This window comes from Fundulus heteroclitus, chromosome 22 (genome assembly GCF_011125445.2).
Source record: "Fundulus heteroclitus isolate FHET01 chromosome 22, MU-UCD_Fhet_4.1, whole genome shotgun sequence".
In the NCBI taxonomy this organism is placed as follows: domain Eukaryota; kingdom Metazoa; phylum Chordata; class Actinopteri; order Cyprinodontiformes; family Fundulidae; genus Fundulus; species Fundulus heteroclitus.
In genome coordinates this window covers 35,334,929-35,359,848 of record NC_046382.1, presented here as the reverse complement: position 1 = coordinate 35,359,848, position 24,920 = coordinate 35,334,929, and the positions used below count along the sequence as shown (strand labels likewise).

Genomic DNA, 24,920 nt, shown 5'->3' with positions numbered 1-24,920 from the left:
GTGTGTGTGTGTGTGTGCGTGTGCGCGTTCTCCCAAACGATCATGTTAAGCAGCTGTGAGAGGCCCCAGTCTCTGGGTGGTCCCACACCCTCATCCATAAATCATTAAGCCACTCTGCTGGCCTTGAAGTGTGTCGAGGTTTCGCCTGAAACACTTTGCTGAAGCCAGGAAGTGTCCGGACCAACCCCGACACAGCGACCATCGATACACAGACCGGTTGATGGATCTAAATAGGATGGTGTCCTAACATTTGTTTCTTTATGACAAGTTCATCTCCATCACTACTGGCTCTCATCAAATGTCATATTTGGTGGTTTTTTAAATAAAAAATAAGCTTTTGAGAACATACAGACAAACAAAGAAAGACAATAAACCTTTGTAATCGGGTTGAATAGACTAAAAGGAAATTATTTATATTTCCATTCCAGTAAGCCATGGGAGGGACACCAAAAAATTAAAAAGCAAAACACACACAAACATCTGCAAAGATATTAAGAAGCCATCAGTTCTCAATCTGATTGCATATCCAGAATAAAAGTTTATCTGAGACTGTTTCTATATGAAAGGTCTGGTTTTTTTAAACACTTCATGGAGACACCATGATTGTTGATCCGGCGCCCTTTGGTTTCTCTCCTTTCTGCTTTAAATCCATCAGAGCCTGCCTGTTCTGTTAAAAAGCAGCTGAAACGTTGCTTATCTTTTTAGAAGATAGAGCCGCGCATTTACCGGCTATTTTAAGCTTGAAATAAGCCAGTCGTGATTGCCCTTTCTGCTCACTTTATCAGCTTTTCCGTCCATTACGTCCGTCCGAAAATCTCCGCGCATAATCGGAACTGCTCCGTTAAGCCGAAACCAACCTAAACAAGGAGCTTATTTTATTTCAATTTCGTTTTAATCACCGGTGCCTTTTGCCACTAGATCCGCACGTGATTGTCGTAGTTAGCCACATGTCGTTTTATCTGTCTAAAAAGCTGGCAGCTTTTGTGTTGATAAGCAATACGTCAGATAAAAAACTTAAAAAGAAATACAATGCATGTTGATTAAAACCTGATTCGCAGCATTTTTTATATTTATGTTTTACTAGAGCTTAATCTTAACCGTGAGTCCGGGGATCACGGTTGGAACGTTTTATCTGCTGGTTGTAATCGTTGCCATGCGTTTTCTCTCCACGTCCCTGCACCTGTTTGTGGTGTTTCTGCGTGTCACCTGAAGCAGCTGAGCGTGCTCCAGGGGAAATGCTGCGGGTCTGGAGATCGCAGGGATCTTGACAGCACGAAGCAACGGTGCACTTAACATAGCTGTTAATCAGCACCAGGGTGATTAGGAGGTCTCTTTCCAATACACAGCCACCTCAATACACACATTCACAGCAATAATTAACTCCAGCGTGTGCTTTTTTTTTATATAAAAGACACAAAAGCAGCACAAAAGCACTACCAGACTGGACCGACTCAAACGTACCCCTGTCGTCGATTGTTTGATGAGATTTTTATTGTATTTTTTTTTTAAGCCGGATCATTGTCAATTACTGTCAAGTCGTGTATTTGTTTTTACAATTAGTTTTAAGAAACAGTTTGGCCACAATTCCAGCAGAGGAGGACAGATGAAGCGCAGAGACGGCCAAGCCGCAAACTCCAGCAGAACTAATCTCGCCACCGCCAGGCCCGCCGCACGCTAACTCAGCCCAGGCGGCTCACGTAGCAGGAACAATGACTCTTTGACTCGCCGTCACCGCCAGTTCTCGGGGGGCTGACATCAATTGTTTTGACTCCGTCAGAAATTGAACGGAACCCCGACCGTCGCCGCTAAGGTTAACGCTTTTCAGCTCCAGAACCGATTCAAAACACGGCTCTGCACCAAAAGGCGTCCGCGCCGGGCCTGCGGGGGTATCGTCAAAATTCCCAGAGACACTTTCCTCGCCCCGCTCCCAAACGCAAAGCGAGATTGGAAGCAATACGCTCAGCTGCGCTGGACAGAGATCCGTTCCGATGCTGTCTGGAGATTGGAAAAGCACGGGGGAAACACAAAAAGCCTCATGGATTGTATAACTTAATCATGTATGACATGAAGGCAACACAGAAATGTTCAGGGCCCATTCACAACCATGTTTCACCTCCTGCTCACCCCCACCCAGCTCCTGAGCTTCGCTGGCAGCAGTGGGGCTGTCGTACAGCCAAGCCTTTATGAGCTCTGGTTGTTAATTTTCATGTTGTTGTTGTTTTTTTTTAAAAGAAAAGCCTCTCTTACAAGTTACTTCAGCATTAGCAAAAACCCCAAAATAACAATCCCACAGTGTAAATAGGGCTTTTTTATTATTATTATTATTTGAGAGCAGCAGGATAGGAAAAACTGTTTTGAGTAATGTCTATCAGCAGTCTGAGTGGGGAGGGGGGAAAAAAAAAGCAAAGAGGGAGAGAGTGAATCTTTTCTGGAGCTTGTTTTCAGAACCCGTCTCCGGGAACAGCTGTTGCTCATTCTGCTCGGCCGTGCTGGGGAGAGATCACCAAATCGTGCTGTTTTCAGCCCAAATAGCTTACGCACAATTACTCTGCCGGGGATCTGTGTGCATTGGCACACTGCGTGGGTTGCTATAGTCCTCCCTCTGCTTTCTTAATAATTAGCTTATGTTTTCACGTCGGAGAGTGGGAATGGGGGAGGGGGGGGGGGGGCTGGAAGCCTTTTTTTTTTTAAAGCTACTACCAGTCCGTCCCCCTGTCTTTCTCTGAGTCTTTAGCTGTTGCTTGATCTCCTGACATCATCAAACTATATCCCCTCTTTTCTCCTTCACGGTGCCGAGGCCCTGCACACAGCCCGAGATTTTACTTGACTTTATGCGGTTTTTGCATCACCTGGCTTCCTCCCAGTAGGATAAAACCAGTGGTAAATTCTGAGTGTTGGGGGACCTATTGACAATCAAACCTCCATGGCTTGTGGTTGTGTTTAATCTGGATCGGTGCAGTAGAAGCTTGTTCTTATTTGCTATGATCATAAACAACTGCAGAACTTCGCTAAGGTTCCAAATTTGTTACGTTACAACCTCAAACTTCGTTGTATTATTGGATTTTAAAGTGATAGACCAACACAACGTGGTGCCTACTTGTGAAGTTGAAGGACGAATATGTTTTTTTTTATAATTTCCAAATGAAAACCTGAAAGAAAATGCATTTCTAAACATCCCTTTTTCTCTGATACCTCCGAACGGTCCAGTGCAACCGATTACCTTTACAAGTTACCTAATTACTAAACAGAGCCCAAGATGTCAAGCGAACTTGTTGAAGAAGGTGCGCAGGCCAGATCAAATCTTTCTGTGCGGCATAAATGCAAAGCGCTAAATGAGGTGGAAACCTGACATGCATCCGCGTGGTGAAAGCCGGCGGTAACGGTATCATGCTGTGGGGAAGCTTTTCTTCTGCAGGGACATCTGTGATGCTGAAAGAGACCTGGGGTAGAAGTTCAGCTTCTAGCAGAATATGGCACAAAATAATACAAGGAATGGTTTCCATCAAAACCTATTCACTGCGTTAGAATGGCCTAATCAAAGTCCAAACTCCACTTAAATGAGGCTTTTGTGGCCTAAAACTTCAAAGTTACTGGTCATGCATGCTCTCAAATAAATATTAGTAAAGATTTCTGTCTCTAAACATTCAGAGCTGGCAGACATAAACCAAAAGACATTAAGGCACTGCATTGACTTAGCTTGAATACCTATGCACGCCACACTTTTCAGATTTTCATTCACAAACACTGACACATTTTACATCTAACTCCAAACCCCTTAAGGTCAACAACTTCTCAGTAATACTAAGAGAAAGAATAAACATAAATCCATTTTGGAAAATACAGGAAGATGTTGAGCTCAAGCAGAGCATTGAGACATAACGTAAATCCAGTTTATGAACTCCCCTGTTAACTACACTTCCACTGTAAACATGCGGATCAATAGTCTCCGTGTTTGACCGGTGGTCGATATGCTCTGTGGGAGCCGATCTCATTGATTCTCCACCTGCTCAGCCGCCTCAATCACCTTGACCTCAGCGGGTTCTGTTGACATGGCCTGCCTTAATTAAACTGAACTGAAGACATGCATTTGATAAAGCTTCCACACACAGATAACGACAAAGAGATACATCTGGGAGCTCACACAGCTGTGCTTCGGCGGGTTTGTACACACGTTTTACATGTAACCAAAGAAACACTGCGGCTATAGGCAACAATATCTGAGTGAATGCTACATAAGTAAATGGGTAAAGATACAGGGAAAAATATACAATTTCTAATAATTGTGCAAATATGGTAGCCAATGAACTTCAACTTATGATGCATCGTCCAAAAAATAGTTACAGTTTATTATGGCCAAACAGCAAGTTTTGCCTTGTTCTGGAAACCCATTTATGAGTTTATTTACTTGTGCCAGCAGGACTAGCCTCTAAAAAGGAACACAGTGATATACACAGGTTCAAAAGTTTTGCAGAGATGCACAACTTGTCAAAAACTACTCAAAGTATTCTCATATTAACAGCTTTGTCTGACAAGCCTTGTTGTCCGTCTAGAACCTTCTGAGAGAAAAAACTGTTAAGTGTCTTCAGCACCTAGCAAGCATATGTGATTAATCACAGTAATGCACCAATTTAACTTTAATTCTGACTGGTAAAAATTAAAAATGTATCACTTATTCCTTGTTAAAAGAGGAAAAAAGTGGGAAAAAAATCTTGGCGTCCAGGTAAAATTCAGATTTGATCATTCCCTCATAGCTTGGATTTCAGAAGCTGGTGGAGGCCGTCATCGTTGTATCCTTTTTACTCCCATAAAATATCCATAAATGGCAGATGTCTCAAAGAAAGTTTCCCTCTGAGAGCTTAACTCAATCATGCAAGAAGATAAAGAGCTGACCCTAAGGCCATTCTCATAAAACTGTAAAAATGTGTTGTTTGGGCACAAATAAACCTGATAGACTCAAAGATGCATCACATGGCCATGCACTCGTTGGTAACCGCTTCAGTATTCTAAATTTTTTAATAACCTGCAAGTGAACGAAGCAACATTATATTCCCGAGGTGCACTTATTTAGTGATTGGCAAATGAAATCAATGATTCAAAGCGCTTTTTAGACTACAGCTCACGTTTCATACACAGTGTCAGTGGGCAAATTGGGACTGCAATCAAACCCACAACCTTCCGTTTGTGAGACTGAGTTAAAGCTGTCAGTTCTCAAGTATCACTGTTGGTCGTTGGGTTGCCAGAAGAAATGCTGGCACCAACGATAAACACTGCAAATATGGTGCTGATCAACAGCCAAAAGATGGGTTGCTCAAGTATACTGGTACTGGTTTAGAGAATAGAATAGGCTGAAGTACATTGCAGCGATTTACACAATGGGGCTAATGGAAAATTGATTACTTTTAAAGTCAGAACACGGGTCCGGGGAACCCAACAAAATCATGTTCCATCTGCCAATCAATAAAACCAGTGGGATGAACTATTTGCTGAGCTCCATGACAAACTAACTGCCACAAGCAAGTTAAGGACAGTGTCCTTAATTTCCATTTTAAGATACTTTTTGCCTCTTTTTTGGATTTGGAACTTTGTAGTATGAGCACTGGTACAATATATTTCACTTGAAAAAATAATGACTGAAAGTCATATTTAAATTTTACCAAGATTTTCCTCCTGTGTAGAAGCTATGATTTTGGAGCCAATGTCCTATGTTGAATGTAAGAATTTCACGAGAATGTGAGGAAGGCGTGTAGGGTTAGGGTGATGGCAAAGCTGCCTTCCAACCTCAAATATCTGGAGCTCCTCACCAAAGACAAATCCTCTGCAACAACCTGATCAAGAATGATTCGATATGTGTAATGCTAACAAATACTTTTCCACTGAATATTCAGCTAAGTAGGCCTAAAACTATTTTTTGCAAGACGTTGTTCCATAAAGTTTGATTAAAAACTGTTTTTTTTATTATTACCTTTTCAGAGATGTTTGTCTCATTTTCTTTTGGAGACAAAAGTATTCCTAATAATAATACATTTCCCGTCCTTGACCAGGACACCTCTGCAAACGATCTCCTGGTAAAATTTAGGTTCAATCCATTAGTAAAATTCTAAATCTAATTCTGTATGAAGAATTTTGCGCTTGGCTGTATTTTCCTAAATTCAATTTGTTAGTTTTCTAAATTCAATATTTAAAAATGTCTGGCACCACGTTAGATTTGGAAACCATATCAGCAATTCATGAGTGAGGCTGCTGTTTTATTCTGGACCACAGCTAACAACGATTGGGGTTTTTCTTACTGTATTTCTGCACCTAGGACAAGCAGCGCTGCTGTTCAGGAGATGCAGTGCAGGTCTAACGTAGTATGCTGCCGTCTCATTTTATTTATCTTTTCGCCTATTTAGTGTATGTCTTTAGTCTGAAGGAAAAGCAGTCAGACTTGCATAAAGCTGTCATTACGCCCATATTCTTTACAACCAGTAGGGAGTGCAACATGAAGAAAGTTATTCACCCGTGGCACTCTGAGACACTAAATTAAATTGACTTCCAAACGGAGGAAAGCACAGAATCAGTGGAAACTGAAGTGACTGGCGAAGAATCTGGAAGACTAACGACTTCATCCTCCCTTTTTTTTCCACAGCTTGGCACAGACCTTCACCAAAGCTCAAGAGTAAACCAGTGTCAAACAATATTGATGTTCAATAGTTGTTCAGCATCCAGAAAAATGTGCACGAGCAATAAATTCGGAGGCCCATCTGTTGCATAAAGTAATGTAAATCTGCGGCGTGAATGTCTGTTTTAGGAAGAGAAAGCTGGCTCGCAAAGGTTCGCAAACATATTTAGAAAAAACGAGAGTTTGATCAGAGTTGAGTTGTCAATCATGGATGTTGTATACTGAAAATGTGTTGGTTTAGATACAGTATTTGCTCCAAAGCATTTCACGCCAAACTCGGAGCTCACTTGTAGAAGTTTATTTTATCACAAGCTATGAAGTTTTCCTAAACGTCGTTAAAATTTTACTTATTTTCCACTCTGCACCGAACCTTAGGAGGTGGATGTCGGTGGTTTAAGACTTCCTTTGTTTTACATCTGTGTGTTAAAATTACTGGTTTGTTACTGGATTTATCTGTAAAATTCTCCTATCTCAAAAAGGCGCACTACTTTTGTTTCCAAGTTAAAAGAAAACGAATGTGAGCAGATTTATCTACACCTGACCACACTTTCAACGCACATTTACTTTTTTTGGGCTACTTTCCCACTCGCCCCGAGTGTAGATGGGGCTGTGGGAATGGGGTCACACCTGCACAGACTGGCAGGGTTTGATAAATGATGTTGCTTTAAACTTTGGAGACCGTCATTTTTGGGAGCCACTGTTTACCATCCATTGAAGTATAATGGGCGTCTTTGAAGGCTCGGGCGCTCGGGACAGAGGCTGCCCTCTCTGTCAGCTGCAGCGAGAGGAGGAGGAACCGGCCCTCGATTAGCTAATGACACATTCTGCTTCGATTTGCCATAATAGGATAAAGCAGGCCTCTGACATTATGTCTGGCATTTCCTACTCTGGCTGCTCTGGAAGGTTTCTCACAGTGTTTTTTTTTTTTTTTTTTCTTTGCATAGGTCTAATCGTATAAGTCTGTTTGTTACAGATTGTCAAGATTTTTCCATGCCTATAGCTCCAATGTCCTGGTGTATCTATAAAGAGGAATTACTGTTTTGATATGACGGTTCGGCTTGTTTTTAAAAGTTGAACTTCGCCACTGCAAAACAAACGTGCACAAATCATATTTGTGCGGAGGAGTGAAGCCTCTTCACTCATCACCCGAGGAACCCTTTGTCAGTGCTTGCTGTATCAGACCTCAGAGCTGTCTTTTCATGCTAGTTTGGAGAAGCCATTAGTAGATCCTTTTACCGTCTCTCTTATCAGATGAGGCTACGTATCATGGAGCTTCTTCCCCTTATTTGTCTTTTAGGCTTGGAGCAATATCTTGACATGAGAGTGACAGTCTAGACTGCAGCTGTCTTAATACGGACCATCCCAAACCTAACACACACACACACACACACACACACACACACACATTCTTGTTGTGCTATATGCAGTGAGGACCATGTGTTGACACCCATTGACTTCCTCTGATTTTCAGTCATTTTCAAGTGTTTTCCTAACCCTGACAATAACCCTAAACCTAGCTATTACCAGTGCATACCTAACCCCAACCTTAACCTTAAATCAGTTCACACCTTAGTCATAAACCTTAAAAGTGAGGACCAGAAATGGTCCTCACTTTGATGTTGCAATCGGAAAAATTGTCCTCACTCTGATGCCTAAACAGGAGCACACACACACACACACACACACACAAACTGGATTTTCATGGGGATTTACACATTCAAACACAGGGCTTTCTAAGTTAATAGGATAGTTCTGAATTTTGGAAGTTTTGTTGAGACATTATGAGCCGTTAACATCTTCCCTTCAGTAGAAAAAGCTCTTGGCATTTTCATTTGGCATAAATCCAGACCTGCTGGTCCTGGAGGTTGCTGGTAATGGCTATTTGAGAAGGACCAAGACAAAAGTGAACCTCTACGACCATAAAAGTCTGTCTCAAAAAAGGTTTTGAACTTTCTTGCAAAGGCCATTTTATAAAACCTTAAATTGTCACGCTTGCGGCTCGGCGGTTATTTAAAAACAAACTGAGAACAGAACATGGTACGGGTCCAGCCAGAGTAACTACCTAATAAAAAAGTAGGTCAATGAAAAGAATCTGTTAAATAGAGTTGAATTAGTCCAGTATTTTTTGTTATTCTTTTCTGTTATTTTGTTGTTGTTGTTTTTTTTGTTTTTTTTCTATGATGACGACCATTTCCTTTTATATTAGATTATAACAGTATATGGTTCACACATGGAAGTCACTGGTGGTACACCATCTCCTACTTCCATTTCAGAGTAAAACAATCATTGGCTTCTCTTTGAGCAATCCTTCGTCAGGACACTCTTGTATAAGAGATCTCAAGGAGTCTTATCCTAGTTAAATAAAGGTTGATGAAGATCCCCAATGCATACGTGACAATGGCTTCATAACGTAGAGATCACAAACACAATTAAAGGCTGCGTCGGTCTTGAGCTCTAGACTTTAGCTTGAACCTCTGAGAAAAAGGTTAATCTGAATTTACAACAAAAGTCATACAAGAGACGCCAAGAATGACGTGTACTGCATTTAAGATATTAACTCCTTATCATTTTTTTCAAGCACGACTTCAGTTCAGGAATTCTGAACTATCCCTTTAAGTTGCAGCCGCCCCGTTGTATAAACACACAGTTTGGGTACACAGAGTCGCAACAATAATAACAAATCTGTCCAATTGATGTGAATCCAAGCATGAAAGGGTTGTGTGTTAGCTCATGATTAGCCCCCGCCGCCGGCAGCAAGTGGAACCTGCGTCCAGATTTCATTTTTCTTTTCTTTTCTTTTCTCTTCAAGGGGATTTCTGCAGATCATAACACAGACTTGCATTGAAGGTCTTATATAAACAGTCAGCTTCTACTCGATTCATGTTGATTATGCTTCATGCAGATTTAGAGCTGTGGTTGAGAGTAGCTAAGGAATACCAAACATATTTTCAAATACCTTTTTTTTTCAGAAGTGGTATTTCTTTTTGGGAAACTGACCTCTCAACCATGAAAAGTTGTGTGCCTTCAACCATATAGATGTATAAAATGTTCACCTTTAGCAATCGGCATAGCGGTTTTAAGAATGCACCAAAAGAGCACCAATGCAAAACAAGCTTCAATTCATGGAAAGGAGAGGCTATTTTTGCTTCACTGTAAACTTTAAAACCTCTCCTCTTTGAAACGCGCCCACTCCCTCGGCTAAACAACTCCAGGGTAAAGTTGCAACTATAACAAATGGGCTGAAATAACAACATGCAGCAGCAATCTCCTCACAGCACGGTGCATTGCGGTTGTCATTCATCACCCCACCGCAGCATAACGCAGGACTTCCACAACAATTACTTCAGTCATTAAACTCCCAGCGTTGTTGTCGTTTTCTCGTGTGATAAGGGCGATTACTGGCCAGGCGAGGGCTAATCTTCTCTGATCTGCTCTGCGGTGAAGGGGAAAGCCAACCTCAGCTTGCCACTCGTGGCTGAGAGGCTTTCAGCTGCAGTCTTTGACTGCTCCCTTGTGGCTGCTGGGGCGAACCTCTGACCACGCTTCCATTCAGGGGAAGTGAGGATCCCTGCACGCCATTTCACATGTTTTAATTAATCATTTCTCCAGTTTGTCAGCACCATCAAATACGGTTCACTATGTTAAATTGGAATAAACTGTTGCGTCTCATTGATTTTGGCTAGTATCTTTTGTTTTGTTGGTGCCAATGTAATTCTTGATACAGGTTTAGTTTTGTGATATATTTTAGTTTTAGTCTGCACAATTGATTTGACAAACGCAAAAAGAAAACAAAAAAAAAGTACTGTTGACATGGGGGGGGGGGGGGGGGGGGGAGTAACAGTTTATAACAGCTTTCAAATTAAACGTCCACAAAGGAAAAAAAACACACAAAAAAGTGAGTATAAATTAAATCCACACTGAACATTTCGACAAAAGGAGTAAAAAGAACTAAATGAAAATGTGAACACATTTACGTATATTTAAATGTATGTTCGCTCGCATCGCATTGCAAACAAACCATTACACACCAAAACCAGAACAACTGCAATAATCATGTTTCGATTAAAAAAAAAGCACTTCCTCAGCCACTCTTTGTGAGATTTGATTAAAACTTTAATTGTTCTCGCCTCTGTATTAAATCAAAAGTCACTACCCTTAGTATGAAAAGTTGAAGCTGCAGTAGATTTACTTGCCTATCATAAAAAAATATTTTAGTGGGAGCAAAAGAATTAATGTATAAATAAAAAATTAAAAAAAATAATATTGATTTATAATAAAAATGATCAATGTGCTAAATTAGCTGCTCAATGACCAAATCTGAAACCAAAAGTCACAATTCTGCAGAATTTATCTTGCAAAACAAATATTCTTATGAATATTAGTAGGCAGCTCCCCATGCCTTATTCCATCAGATAGTGTACTGACAAATTAAACCGCAGAAAAAATGTATTTAACATGTTTTAAAGAGTCCAAAAATAATCCAAACAGATTTAGATATTTTACTTTAGCAAAAATAAACATGATTAACCTACTGTATACAAATGACTGTTTATCAAACCCTCAAAGAAACCTGCAACTGTCTCTGCCTCATCATAGTCCTTCTAATGAAGAGGGCCGTAGTTGTCCTTTTTGTAATAAAAATTTCAAGACATGCATTAGTTTTTGCCATAGGTATATCATTTATTTTAGAAACAATGCAAACAAAATCATTTGTAAATTTACAAAAACATCCCAAAACAGAATCCCACATCTTATAAAAGCACTAGCTGTTTTTTAAGGACTAATATAATAATAAAGTAGAGTCAATTATTGATATAATTGTAAAGCAATTTGCAAACTAGTCCATCGTTATGGTGCAAAAGTTTCTTGCGATAAAATTTCATGAATGACAATGTAACAACCTTGGTATAAATCTAGATACATTCATACAGCGGATTTGTTATTACTTAAAGCTGAATAAATTTCTTAAAGCCACTAAAGCAAAGACATTTCTGTGGAATTATATTTTTAATCCATACTTAACTTCATAGATAAATCCCCTTTCTAAAGGGATTTAGAGATTAAAGTTAGACGTATGCTTCATTTTCCGACATAAACTAGTGGCTATATTAAAGAAACGAGAGTCAAATCCCTAAGTGTCCTCTACTTGATTATCTCATTTTATCCTCACATTTTTACTATTTCACACAGTGACGTTTCTGTAACACTCTGTTCATCTCAACTGCTCGCTTACGTCCAAACTGGACAGATCGATAAAGCGGTGATGAGGTAAATGTTTATCATTGGCGATAAAATCAGAGATAACCAAAAGTCTTGTAAATGACACAAATACCGCACAACGCATAATCTCTCATCTTCCCCAGTAGTCCGGTGCAGCATTTTACTCTCTCATGCTACATCATTCACATCATCGTAAAAGAAAAAAAAAAAAAAAAAAAAGCAGAGGCCCCCTTCATCACTTTACAGTACCCAACGCTGCCGTTTGCCTCAAGCACTCGCATCAAGCCCCTCAGCCCTTCCGGCCCCGCGCTAGCTGTAAACCTCCACTTTGAATGCTCAAGGCTAAAGAGATTGGGGGGGGGGGGCGTTATCGATGTGCCATAAACCGTTATTTTATCACAGCACAACAGGAAACTAGGTGTGTGGGGAGGAGAGCTGAGGAGAAACAGCAGATTTTGTACACCATCTTGTTTCATTTGCTTGTTTGCAGCTGCAAACAAGTAGAAGTATGTTTTGTTTGGGAAAGTTTGAGAATATTGTCCAAAGACAAGAAAAAAAAGGGATATTTGAGTCAGATCAACAAGTCACCTGAAACCCTTAAAAAGAATATAAAATTACTTATATCATATACAAATTATTTTAAAAGTGCGTTTGATTGTCTTTGTGAGTCAAGAATTCATACAGTTTAGTTTAGATGCATAAAGAAACCTGGAAAACACGTTTCCATAGTTCCGGACCTCGTGAGGGCCACGGCAGAGCTTCGCAAGTTGAGATTGTGTATACTCTGAAAATGAAAGCTGGGCTATATTATCACTGGGACCCTCAAAACTGACTGATGAAGACATATAAGTTGTTTTTTTACGTCCTGCAGGCTGCATGCAACAACATCTTACCAAGATATTTCTATAAACCTGCATGCTTATTTGCCAGCATAACTTGAGCTACTGTTAGCGAAGGTCTGAATGCTTTATGGGACTGCCCAGCTGCTGAACCCCCCCCCCACACACACACAAATAGCAAACATAGTGAAGTCTCCACTGTCTGCAGCACAGCTCCTCCTTGCACAGGCAAGCATACGTGTTGCATGTAACCATCCTGCACAGGTAGGCAAATACTGCCTTTCAGTGACCTTGCAGGTCTGCACATGAAGCATTTTTTTTTCCTTTTCTTTTTTTTTTTTTTTTTTACACAGAGACACATACACAAAAGTCCTGAGGGAGATCATTTGTCACGTGGAGAGGAATCTTTAGTCATGCTCCTTACGCTGGGGGCTCAGACTTAAGGCATTCCTCTGGAAATTTATGTCCAAACAGCTGTGGTCTCATCCGCCTCTGTGTGGAGCGAGAGGAAAATGCCGTCCCAGGAATTATGAGGGGCATCCAATCCATTATACACCTCCAATCAACTCCAAGTGTTTTTCACAGGCACATGCAAGCTATTTTCCGCGCGCCCTTTTGTACGTCTCTCAACGTGTGTAGCTGTGAGCATTTTCCCGCTTTTTTTCCGCCGCGTCTCTGCAGCTGCTCGCCGTCTCCGGTGTGTGCGTGTGCGTGTGTGTGCGCGTGTGCCATGAGTGCAAGGGGATTCAGAGGTGGTTAAACTGGATGTTCGGGTCTTTGATGGCGCGACGGTTATCCCGGGGCTTTGTGCATCGGAAGGCCACGGTTTAGAGTGGAAAAAAACCCAATTTCACATTGCAGCCATATGGACTGCTGCGTTTTGCTGGAGAAATGTAAAAGAAAAACAGCAGGATTACACCATAGGTAAGCTGTAGGTCACAGTGAAAAATTAGCTCTTTAAAGAAGGCAGAAAATCGGTGATGTCACCTGAAAGCTGGCCTGCACCTGGGGAAAGGACAATCTAAACTGTATCACAGTAAATATTTAGTCATTTTAAGAAGTTTGTTCAAATGTAGGATCCTTGATCACAGCTAGCAGTGCAAAACAAAGCTGCCTGTACTCACACCGTAATTTTCCACTTTGATAAATGAAAGGCCAACATTTACTTGCGTATAGGTTTTATTTTCTCTGTAAATTAAACACACAGGCGACAGAATGGTAGCGTGAAGTATGCAAACTCAATGAGGCGTGTTGATGATGATGTGAAGGGTTTAGTGATGAGGGTTGGAGGCCTCTTTCTGCGTGCTTTCAGCATACCGTCACTGTCTTTCTGTTTATGGCCAAACCCTTCAGGAATGTAAAGTGCTGTACAATCCGAGGTTTGTTTTTCTTTTGTGTTCTAACTTGTCCGCGCGCTACTGCTTTTGTTGCTGTACGGATTCTGGAAACAAACAAAAAAAAAAAAAACGTAAAATCCCACACAAGATCCAACATACTGAGCATGTATGAAGCGACAGTGGAGAGGAAAACTCCCCTTTAACAGGGAGGAAAACCTCCAGCAGAACCAGAACCAGTGTGAACGGTCATCTGCTATGACTGACGGGGGTTAGATGAGAAAGCAGAGACTCAAAACGCACAGAAGCACACATTGATCCAGGAATCCTTTCTATGTTATATGGTAATGGCATGGGCTGCACAGTGAAACAGTGGGTAGCGCTGTTGCCATGCAGCAAGAAGGTCCTGTGTTCAAGTCCTACCCTTGCCCTGGGTCTTTCTGCATTGAGTTTGCATGTTCTCCCTGTGCATGCGTGGGTTCTCTCCGGGTACTCTGGCTTGACTGTTAGGTTAATTGGCCTCTCTAAATTCTCTTTATGTGTGTGCGTGAACGGTTGTCTGTCTCTTTGTTGCCATTCGATAGACTGGCGACCTGTCCAGGGTGAACCCCGCCTCTCGCCCATTGACAGCTGGAGATAGGCACCAGCACCTCTTGCGTGTTAGAAGATGGATGGATGAAATGGCAGATGATTTGCCTCCCCTGGATGGTGTCACAGCCAACAGAACGCCAGATCAGGTGTACCTACTATGAAGAGAAAAAAGACAGAACAAAAAGTTAAAAATCAAACAATGCTAAACTGGAGAACAGTAGGAGAACTCAGCAGAGTGAAAAAAATAGACCCTGATATCCTCCAGCAGCCTAAACCAATAGGAGAATAACGACAGAGATAGCTCACTCTAACTATAAGCTTTATCAAAAAGGAAAGTTTTAAGATTAGTCTTAAAAGTAGACGGGGTGTCTGCCTCACGGACCAAAACTGGGAGTTGGTTCCACAGGAGAGGAGCCTGATAGCTAAAGGATCTGCCTCCCATTCTACTTTTGGAGACTCTAGGAACCACCAGCAGACCTGCGGTCTGAGAGCGAAGTGCTCTGTTAGGAACATACGGGGTAATCAGAGCTCTGATATATGATGGAGCTTGAGAAGAAGTTCAATTTAAAAAAAAAAACTCTGTTCTAAAGATGACAACGTCTGTCTTGTCAGAATTTAAAAGCAGAAAAGTCATCCAGGAGCCCAGGATTTAAAGATCTCACTTGAATTCTTCAGGGTTTAAACAATATGCAACAGATTTTGGATAATCCCTGTGTCATGATTTGTGTGTTGTTTTTGTGTTTTGGACTTCTTGTGTTTCCACTCCATGCCTCTCAGTCACATCCCAGCCATCACTCACCTTAATTGGCTCCACCTGCCGCTGCCACTAATCAGACTCACCTGCATCACCTGTCCCTCTCTCTACACATACCTGCCTCATTCCACTACTACCTCCCAGAGCCTCCGGCCTTGTCTCACTGCCTGCCAGTGTTTCCCTCAGTGTTTTTGTCGCTCAGCCTGATGATCCTGTGGACCTGTCTCTGGTCAACTTTAGTTTCTGCCTGCAACCTCGGGTCAAGTCTGCCTCTGTCTGCGTCGGGTCGCCCATTCCTGCCTGTTTTCCCCGTCACTTTCTTCCTCCTAAAATAAACATTTTAAAACGTAAACCTCTGTGTCAGGCTAGATTATCGGGTTCCCAGCGTACACAATTCATGACACCCTGTAGATGTTATGTGAAACCAAAAAGAGAAGCAGCACAGACTTTGCACAATATGTAAAATGTCTACATACATTCAAAATCCATTGCAATAGTCTTCACACACCTTAAACTTTTGCATATTTTGCCACGTTACAAACTTCAATCAGGATTTTCAGGGAAAGAAATGGGGGGAGAGGGGGGAAGTGTGTGGATATATATTAAGTCAATGCTTTCCCAATCTAAAGAGCTTCAATAACAGCTACAAGTTCTTATTTTGTTTGTTTAGATTGGTTTTCCTTTAGAGAGGTCCGATTTACGATGTGCACAACTTATATCACCCACCTGTGCTTTGGTTCTCTGCAGCTCCTCCATTGGTCTCTTGGCTGCTTATCTGATTAATGCGCTCCATCCCCTGCCTGTCAGTTTAGTTCAATATCTGTGTGGGGGAAGATTAGCAGTGTTATAAGCTTTCCATTTTTTGATTGTGGATTGAATAATGTTCCACATGATGGTCAAAGATTGGAATAACCCAAGCCTGCTTTAAAATCTCTCCACAACTTTCCCCCCGATGTGTCTGCTGCGTTCCTTCGCCTTGATGATGCTGCTTGTTCACTGATGTCTTCTAACAAACCTCTGAGGCCAGAAACACAACAGCTGGATTAACATTGACATTCTACGACCCCAAAGTGGACATTTTATCATAGCAAACTGAAACCCAAGTTACCTCTTTCCTTCTGCCGTTCAGTTTTAACCAAAGTTACTTTAGTTCTGAGGAGAGCTGGTTGCACTTTAGGGTTGTTTAACTAAAAGGGCAGAAAACATACAGAAGAGACAATTTTCTGATATTTAGAGCAAACATGCAATGTTTTGTGTTGGTTTATCACAAGGGTCTGCAACCTTTACATTCCACAGCCTTTTTTGCCCTCAGTCCAGCTAAGCAAAATGTGTTCGGAGCTTCTGAAAAAGACAACTTTTAATTCTTGATAATAACAGAAAAGAGAATGAGGTAAAATGTTGTTATTTTTAACGAATCAAAATTTTATTTCTATGTTTAGGTTTTGAAATAAAGAAAAAAACGTTTGGAAAAAAAATAAGGGGATGGAAATATTTTTCCTCTATGGGATGTTGATCTTATCGGAAAAGGATGGGGGGAAAAGGGGTTTCCAGTCTAATAAGAAAAATAGATTATTTTATGGAAATTAAATGCAATTATTAAATGAAAAAAACAGAGAGCTGAAACCCTGCATTTGTCATCATATCTGTATTAAAAATTGTTGGTCCTTCATGATTTTTTTTGGTAAAGTTGTTAAAAGCCATTATGGAAGCTCCGAGAGTCGCTGGACGCTGCAGGGCTGCAGGTCGCAGAGCGCTGGTCAGTCACATGAAGTCTGGATGAAACCAATTGTTTTTGGATGCAATGTGACAAAGTATGAAAAAGTAAAGAAGAGGAAATGGCTTGCAAAGCAATGTTTCTGATTTTGTTAATATGCTACAATGGAAGATGGAAGATATTATTATTATTATTATTGTTTAAAAGTTGTCTCCGTATCCGTGTCTCCGAGTTCTGTCGTTAATTCATAACAATTAATCAGTGGAAGGTCCCAGTTGGATAATTCCTTTCAGATCAGCCAGAATAAAACACTTTTTTATTATTTATTGCCTATTTCCAGGAAATCCTTGCACTAATGGGCCTTTTGTTTCCAAAGCAGAGAACAAATTTACCCATGTGATGGTTTAATTGCTGATTGCAGGTTTAACTGCTATTCTTCGCTTTACTCACACTGGACATAAAGGGATTCTTTCAAATGAATGCAACAGTTCGACCGTGAAGACATTTTTTAGTCTGTGTTTCATTGCCTTTTCCACCAGTCAGATGATTTTTTTTTTCTTGTCTGAATATGTAAACCATACTTAAATAACAGTTTGCTTCGTGCAAAGACAAAGACCCGGGATTCTTTAGCCACGCGCATTTGATGCATTAAATTGTAATGAACTTTGAATGTCTGCGTCTAACAAAATCAGCGTGATTAAAACAAAGCCGTATGATTAAAGGCTTTTAAATGTGACTCGGGGTGACATGATTGCTCGAAAATAAGCACAGACTCACAGTCGTTTTTCTTTAACCTAAACACTGATTGTTTTGTGACTTCTTCTTTCTAAACTGATGCAGAATGGCGAACACAAACCGTAAATTTACCTCTGATTTGTTTAAAAAAAAAAACATTTCTTTCAGAGTTTCATGGGCATATTTGCTAAAAAAGAAGATAAAAAAATAGTTGTTTGTTTTATAATTTTTTTACAGGCATTAATGTGCCAAAATAAACCAGGTAACCAGTGAATTTGGACAGATTTTCTACTTGAAGCAAGTCGGTGCGGCTTGCTTTCAGATCCATTTTCCAAGGGGACTGAAAACCTTCACTTCACCCCGAGAGGTCACACAACCTAAACACCCCCTGCTCAAATGAGCACACAAACAGCATAAATAAACAAGCGCGGGACAACCCCAGAGGTCGGAGCTTGTTAGCCTTCACAATTTCAACATTAGTTTGTTTGTTCAAATCCGCTTGAAGACGATGACCTAAGTCCTTTATAGCGAGCACATGTGTGGAAGAGTGCAGGGAAAGGCTAGGATTTCAAGAGGGAGCCGAGGGAGGCTAAAAAAGAAACTCCATATTTTTCCGACAGGCAGACAGAGCCGTTCATCAGGCAGTTTGATGCTTTGGAGTTAGAAACAACAGCTTTGTGGAAAATGCAATAGAGAACCGAGAGGGGAGTCTGGGCTAAACAAATGTCATCTTTGGATGCCGGCCGGGCGGATGAGAACGGGAAAGATGATGAAAAAGACGCATTCCTGCGAATTTAACTCACTGGGTTACCGTTTCCTGGCCTTGATTAGAGGGATGCAATGATTCGTGGAACATTAAGATTAAGATCTCGGCTGTCTAGCTGAAAATTACGAAAAGGAAACGGTGGGTGTTTTTTATCAGAAGTGACACTGGGTTTTATAAAAGGAAGTGCGACTCCAGCCTGCACCTATCCACTCAGGCCGCAGCGACAGCGCTGATTCTAGAGGTCACCGCTGTGCCATTAGAGAGGCTGCAGTTTCAACCCCCCTCTTGACCGGCTAAATTCAACCTGCTAGCTTCTAAAATTATTCGCATTTCTCAAAACTTTTATGCCCTTTCTCACATTAGGATCAAAAACTTTAACATACCTTGCTGCTGTTTTATGTGATAGGGCAACATAAAGTCATGCATAACAGAAAGGTTTAAGCAAAATGTCGCATTTTAAAACTATTTCCTGAAAGAATCTGAAAAGTGTGGCCTGCATTTGTGCTCTGCCCCCTAGTCTTATTCCCTTAAGAAGTCATCCAAATAGTGAATAAAGTTCAGCCACGTGTAATTTGCCTTAGTATAAATATACTTGGTCTGCCAAGTCCTCAGAGGTTTGTTACAGAACATTATCATTCAATCTTCATTTATAAAGCACTTTTATCCACACCAGCATAATACAAAGTATAGAGGTTAAACCACAGGAAGAGACATGCCCGAAATTAAAATGATCAAACTATGCAAACAGAGAAAAAACAAACATTATCTTATAAGACAAAAATGAAACCAGAGAGCTAAACTGGTCTAATATAGCAGATGGGAACCGTGGAAACATAATCCAGTGGATTAGTGAGGAAACATCTCTAGTGTTTCTGCACTAATCTACAGGATTGTGTTTCCACTGCATTAACATTTAGTTCCAGCCTAAATATAAAAAAATAGATGAATTAGGCCTAATTAGAACATTTTAAATATTGTAATCGAAAACCAAAAATAATAAACATGAAAAATCCTACAGCAACATGTAACCCCCCCCCCCAAACAAAAAAAAAAAAATACATGAAGTGCATGACTGTCATTGCCAGGATTATTCATAACTTCAATAGGAACTAAATTTTATAGCTATTATGAAAGTTGGTAGAATTTTCAGATCTATAACAGAAACTGAAATAAACCATAAAAGATATTCAATAATTGCAATCTTTAACCTAAAGGTAGGCTAAGTAGATGCATCTTTAGTCTGCTTTTAAAAAAACATCCAAACTCTCCGCTGCCCTAAGGTCCTCAGAGAGGTTGATCCACAGCTGAGGGTCGTGAAGACGAGGAAGAAGGAGGAAGATGCCTCTCCCCTTGCTTTGGTTCTCCTTCTAGGTGCCACCCCAAAGATCCTGTCCAGGTAACATGTGATAACATGAGATCTGAAGGAGCTGAAGGATAAAACCAAATCAAATAAATAGCGCGGGCTAAAATCACAAACAGTTGTTAAATACCAACAAGAGCGCCTAAAAAGACGATTCTGAAACGGAAAGGATGGAGACTTTCAAATCTCTGTGATGTGAACTCCCTATTTGATTCTTGTCAGCATTCTAGCTGAGATTTCTGAAGTAGCTTAAATGGAGCTGGAGCTATTTTAGACCATAAAGTCTAACACCGCAATATATTCTACAGGTTTTGTGACAAAAAGCCCTTTTCATTGGACCAGGAGAAACACAGACGCCCTCTGCCAAGTTCCCTCAGATGATAAAAGGTATTTTTTTTGCAACATTTTTTATGTAATTTGTAAAACTTCAGTTTGAATCAAATAGAAACTACCAAAGCAGAGAGATAAAGGATAGAGTTGTAAGATTAGCTTGAAGAAAGTTAGGCTATAACAACATCTTAAGCTTTGAGCCTGTCACAGAGCTCAGGTCATCCCATCACGTGAAGATGTTGGACTGGCACAACTGCAAACCCTACCAAGCAATGGTCATCGGCCTTAGCTGTTGGATGAGGAGAGAATTAACCAGAGGAGCAGCCAGGAGGCCCGTGATAACTCTGGAGGAGCTGCAGATTCACAGCTCATGATGGAGAATCTGTGGACAAAACAGCCAGGCCTACTAGCTGTGCACTCCAAGATACGGCAGGATGGAAAGAAAGCCAAAGATTAACTTTCAGTTTCCCATAAAGAATTATACGGGACATGGGGGACAAAATGTGACAGAATGTGCTCTGTTCAGACGAGATGGGAAATCAACTTTTAGTTTTACTTGCAAAACTCTGAGTGGCAGAAAAAGAACACCCTGAACACATTGCCAAGTCAACGACACACAGTGAGCTAAATGCAGGGCCATTTAGCGTGAAGGTGGTGTGAAGGTTCACCCCGTTAAACCTTCTCCATTCTTCATCTCGCCCTGCATGGAAAGTCTTTGGTTTCCTCCCACTGTTCAGAGTAAACTAGCTTTCTGTAAGAAAGGCTGGCAGCGTTTAAATTCGATGGTGTAGATCTAGCTTGAGTTGCTAGTCAAAGGATTCAAACACTACCTCTGCACCGCAGGTCTAGAACTGCTCATACTATTTCATTCCAAAGTTCTTCTGGGAAACTTCTTCTGGTATTTACAAGAAAAGTAAAGAACCTGTGCTGTGTGGCCTAGTAACTTAGAGCTGAACATCTTGGATCGCAATCAGCCTTGCACTCTCAGTGTGTAATATTAGAATCAGAAAGGACCTATTTGGCAGGAGTCTGTATTTCAGGAGTTACACAGCCATGCTCCGCACGCCGATTATGTATTTGGCCAAAATCTGACTCTTATTTTATGTTACCTGAGACACCAACGCTCGCAAAGAGCCTTACAGGCGTTGTGTAAAGACAAGAGGAGGCAGATAAATCTAGGCTCATCTTTACCATCACAAGTTTCCATAGTAATCCCACAGTTTCCTCTCTCTCAAAAGATCAGAAAACAAAGTATCAGCTTTGAAAAAAACAAATTAATTTTGTTTCCATTTACATTTGTTAAAGAAATTACATAGAAATTACAAAGAAAAAGCTTTATTGGCAGAATTGCAAGCAAACTATTCTTATAATCGCTAACCAGTTTTAGGCATGCTTGTTTCTCCCTTTTTTCTTTTTGGACAATTTATCTTTTGCAATGAGCTCAGAGTCTTTAGCGGCTGGAAGGCTTTCTTGTCATCACCTGGATCTTTAGCTCCCTCCACAGGTTCAATGTTAAATTCAAGCTTAGCCAAAATGCTATTAGGGCCAACAGAAACATCTTGGTAAAAATTAAAAGATTACTTTAAACCCTAATCTGCCTGGTGTGTGAATAGTTGTAGGATTAACTGTACATTGTATTGTTTATAAAGAAATTCATGTTCTCGTTGTCACAGATTGGAAACTGCTTGTCCTGAATATGAAATGTCCAAACCCAGAAGTTGATTAATTGAGTTAAGAAAATAAAAACAATCACTTAAAAAGATAAAACGCTATTAGTTGTTCGCATTATTTGGTACAACAAGTCAAGCACATGAAAGCCGATCAGCAACTTAAACAACTTTTTAAGTGTTCTTCTCTTCAGATAATATTCGAAAATATTCTCCAAGGGGGGAACAAATTAACAGAAAAAAACAATATATAAAATTAATACATTTTTTCTTCCATCAGATTCATTGAATCCGCTTCAAATTACAAAGATGCTATTAATAGAGACAAAATAATGTCCCAAAAGCTGCTCATCCTGAAGACTGCAGAGATAAACTGGCTTCCTGTTCATCTCTAAAACATCCAGGAACACATGAAGAATGCAGAGAACCATTTCTGACTGGAGTCCCGGCAGCTCCACTGAAGTGGCTCAAATAATTGCCGCCTCTGTTGCCTGATCTTTAACGCTGGCGTTGCGGTTGGGACGTTCACGCCAGCATCCATCGCCCTGCTTTGGGACCCATGCTGTAACGGGACCCGACTGTAGGCACCTTCCTCGGGATCAGCTCTGCTTGGGCCGCTTCCTGTGAGGACCTTCGGGGGGCGTATCTGCTGACTTCTTGGACGCGGCTTTTTTAAACTCTTTGTCCTCGGGTTCATAGAGGGCGTTCCTCAAGAACCGCGACGCAGCGCCCTTGTCCAGACGGGCGGCTTTCTTCTTGTCGGTGATCTCTTTGACTCGGTTCATGTAAGTCCTGATGCGCTCCTAATGAAAACAGACCGTAGGTAAGTAAAAGCTCACCATGGTTACAGAGAACGTACTGAAACGGTAAAGAAAGAGCGTACCAGCTCCTGCTTGATCCCATGTTCCCTCGGGTTTATCCCCTGCGTCACCAAGTACACTGAAAGCAACTGTGAAGGTTAGCGTCTTCCCCGCAACACTGATGCGGAATTATACTGCCGTTACATGCTTAGAGAACGCACTCAATATGGTTTTACATTCAATTCAACATGATGGGAAATAAATACAAACAAAGAACTTACTCCAGAACAGCGAATTTAGAGTATAGACAGACATCAGATCCAGCTTGGCTTGGTCCAAAGGATCCAACTGCAAAGAGGAGTTCATACAGTTAGCTCTTTCACCCAAAACAAGAATATAAATCCAGCGAGAAACCAGAATCAGCTTAAGCTGAGAACAACTGCACAAACATTTAACACCATTCATACCTGAAACCTGAAAAGGGCTACTTAGGGGTGTACTCACTTTTGCTGCCAGCGGTTTAGACATTAATGATAGTTATTTTGAGGGAACATTACATTTACACTGTTACACAAGCTGTACACTGACTGCTTTACACTGTGTCAAAGTGAGAAGATATAACAAAATTTTTACAAAATGCCCATTTCTGAGACAGTGTGCCTGTAACCGAACCACGTTAGACCAAACATTCAGCTCAGATCACACTCAGTAAATTGCAAAACTAAGCCTCCACAAAAGCTGTTTTTTTAAAAACTGTAAACGACCCACTTTTAAACTGTTACTGATCCTGTTTGCGAATCCCCAGAACTGTTAGCACTGCAATTGTTCCTACCAAACCTCCATCAGAAATAACAAAAATATAATTAAAACCAAGCACTGTGTTCTGATTAGCAGTCCAGTCCTTACACCGCCGTATTCTTAATTGTGAAGTAGTCTTTCTGATAATGGGAAGTTTTTATTTCTTACTATTTTATCATGATTCCAATAAATACCACTAAACGAAACAGAATTTGAGGTAAAGTTTAGGTCCTATAGAGCCCACCATGCATCTGTAGGTTTTAGGCTGGTAACGTAGAAAGCGCTAAGTTGTAATCAAAGTGGCCTTAAACCATCTTAGTAACAAGGAAATTGTGAGCAGACATCGCAGTTTAAAAGCCCGTGCTTTGCTTGAAATTATTTTTGCCTGTTTTTTTAGTGTGATCCCGAATATATTTTACACACTGGGACGATGAGCAGAATCTGCAACCACACCAAAGGTTTTACACTGGACTGAAATCAAACTGCACGCCTTTAGGATGCTGCGGCGCGACCCTTTTAAACAGACCTGGCATCTATTGTTATCTTGGACATTGCTGTGGTTAAAACGAGGAGCAGGGATATAATCCAGCGGCCTCACCTTCTGCACCAGGTCGTTTCTGGACAGGGACATGAGTTTCTCCAGCATGGCTTTCACCGCATTCGCCGAAGAATCGAAGGTGGTCAGCTGTTCGTCTATCTCCTGCGGGTACTCCTCGACGGGCGCTCCCGCTGCCATTTTCCCTGAAAGGTAGCAAAACCCAGGCTTTGAGAAATCCCCGCTGAAGCTCAATGAAATAAGCGTAACAGACAGAGAACGACGCTCTGTCTAACTAGCTATGCTGCTAGTTAGGTAGCTTCCAAAGGCAGCCAACAGGAAGGTAAACGGTTCATAAAACACTAAAACAGATCAAAGAAAATGATTTTCTACGACTAAATGCGAACAGACTATACGGTTTATGCGTTACACACAACAGGAGCTATTGTATTTACCTTATTAGGAAGCTTCACGTTTTAACCTTCAGACCGGAAGAGAACCATGCGGTGGTGGAACCCCTCTTCCGTTTCTTTGCTGCCGCCTGCCGTTCGGAAGACTCACCGACCACCTCTTCGCCGTTTTAAAGTTTTGGGTTTTGTATTTTTCTTTAATTACAAGTTCTTCGCAACAGTTTAACTAGTTATTAACAGAATTGTTAGCGGGTTTTTGCGGTCCTTCTGAGTCATTTTGATACGTAAATAAAAATAAAAGACTAAATAACCACACCCAAATAAAAATAATATCAAACCCAAATAAAATAATAATCATATTTTTTTTAAGAATTGTATGGATAAACTGTAAAATATGTAAAAAAAA

At 40.8% G+C, this 24,920-nt stretch overlaps 1 protein-coding gene across 1 annotated transcript; it reads right to left on the bottom strand.

The window, feature by feature from the left end:
• Positions 1-21,478: 21,478 nt before the first annotated feature.
• Positions 21,479-24,677, bottom strand: c1d (C1D nuclear receptor corepressor). Its single transcript, XM_012872853.3, has 5 exons — positions 24,560-24,677; positions 24,168-24,310; positions 23,053-23,119; positions 22,855-22,910; positions 21,479-22,774 (listed from the first exon to the last, which is right to left on the bottom strand). Exons 2-5 carry the CDS (start codon positions 24,303-24,305, stop codon positions 22,571-22,573), a joined length of 465 nt encoding a protein of 154 aa, XP_012728307.2. The 5' UTR covers positions 24,306-24,310; positions 24,560-24,677; the 3' UTR covers positions 21,479-22,570.
• Positions 24,678-24,920: the final 243 nt, after the last annotated feature.

What these genes read in the sequence shown, in the direction of transcription:
- c1d (XM_012872853.3), bottom strand. Translation starts at nt 24,305, where the DNA reads ATGGCAGCGGGAGCGCCCGTCGAGGAGTACCCGCAGGAGATAGACGAA. An exon ending in TCTAAATTCGCTGTTCTGGA is followed by an intron (nt 22,911 to 23,052) that starts GTAAGTTCTTTG and finishes AGTTGCTTTCAG; the next exon opens with TGTACTTGGTGACGCAGGGG. An exon ending in ATGGGATCAAGCAGGAGCTG is followed by an intron (nt 22,775 to 22,854) that starts GTACGCTCTTTC and finishes TGTTTTCATTAG; the next exon opens with GAGCGCATCAGGACTTACAT.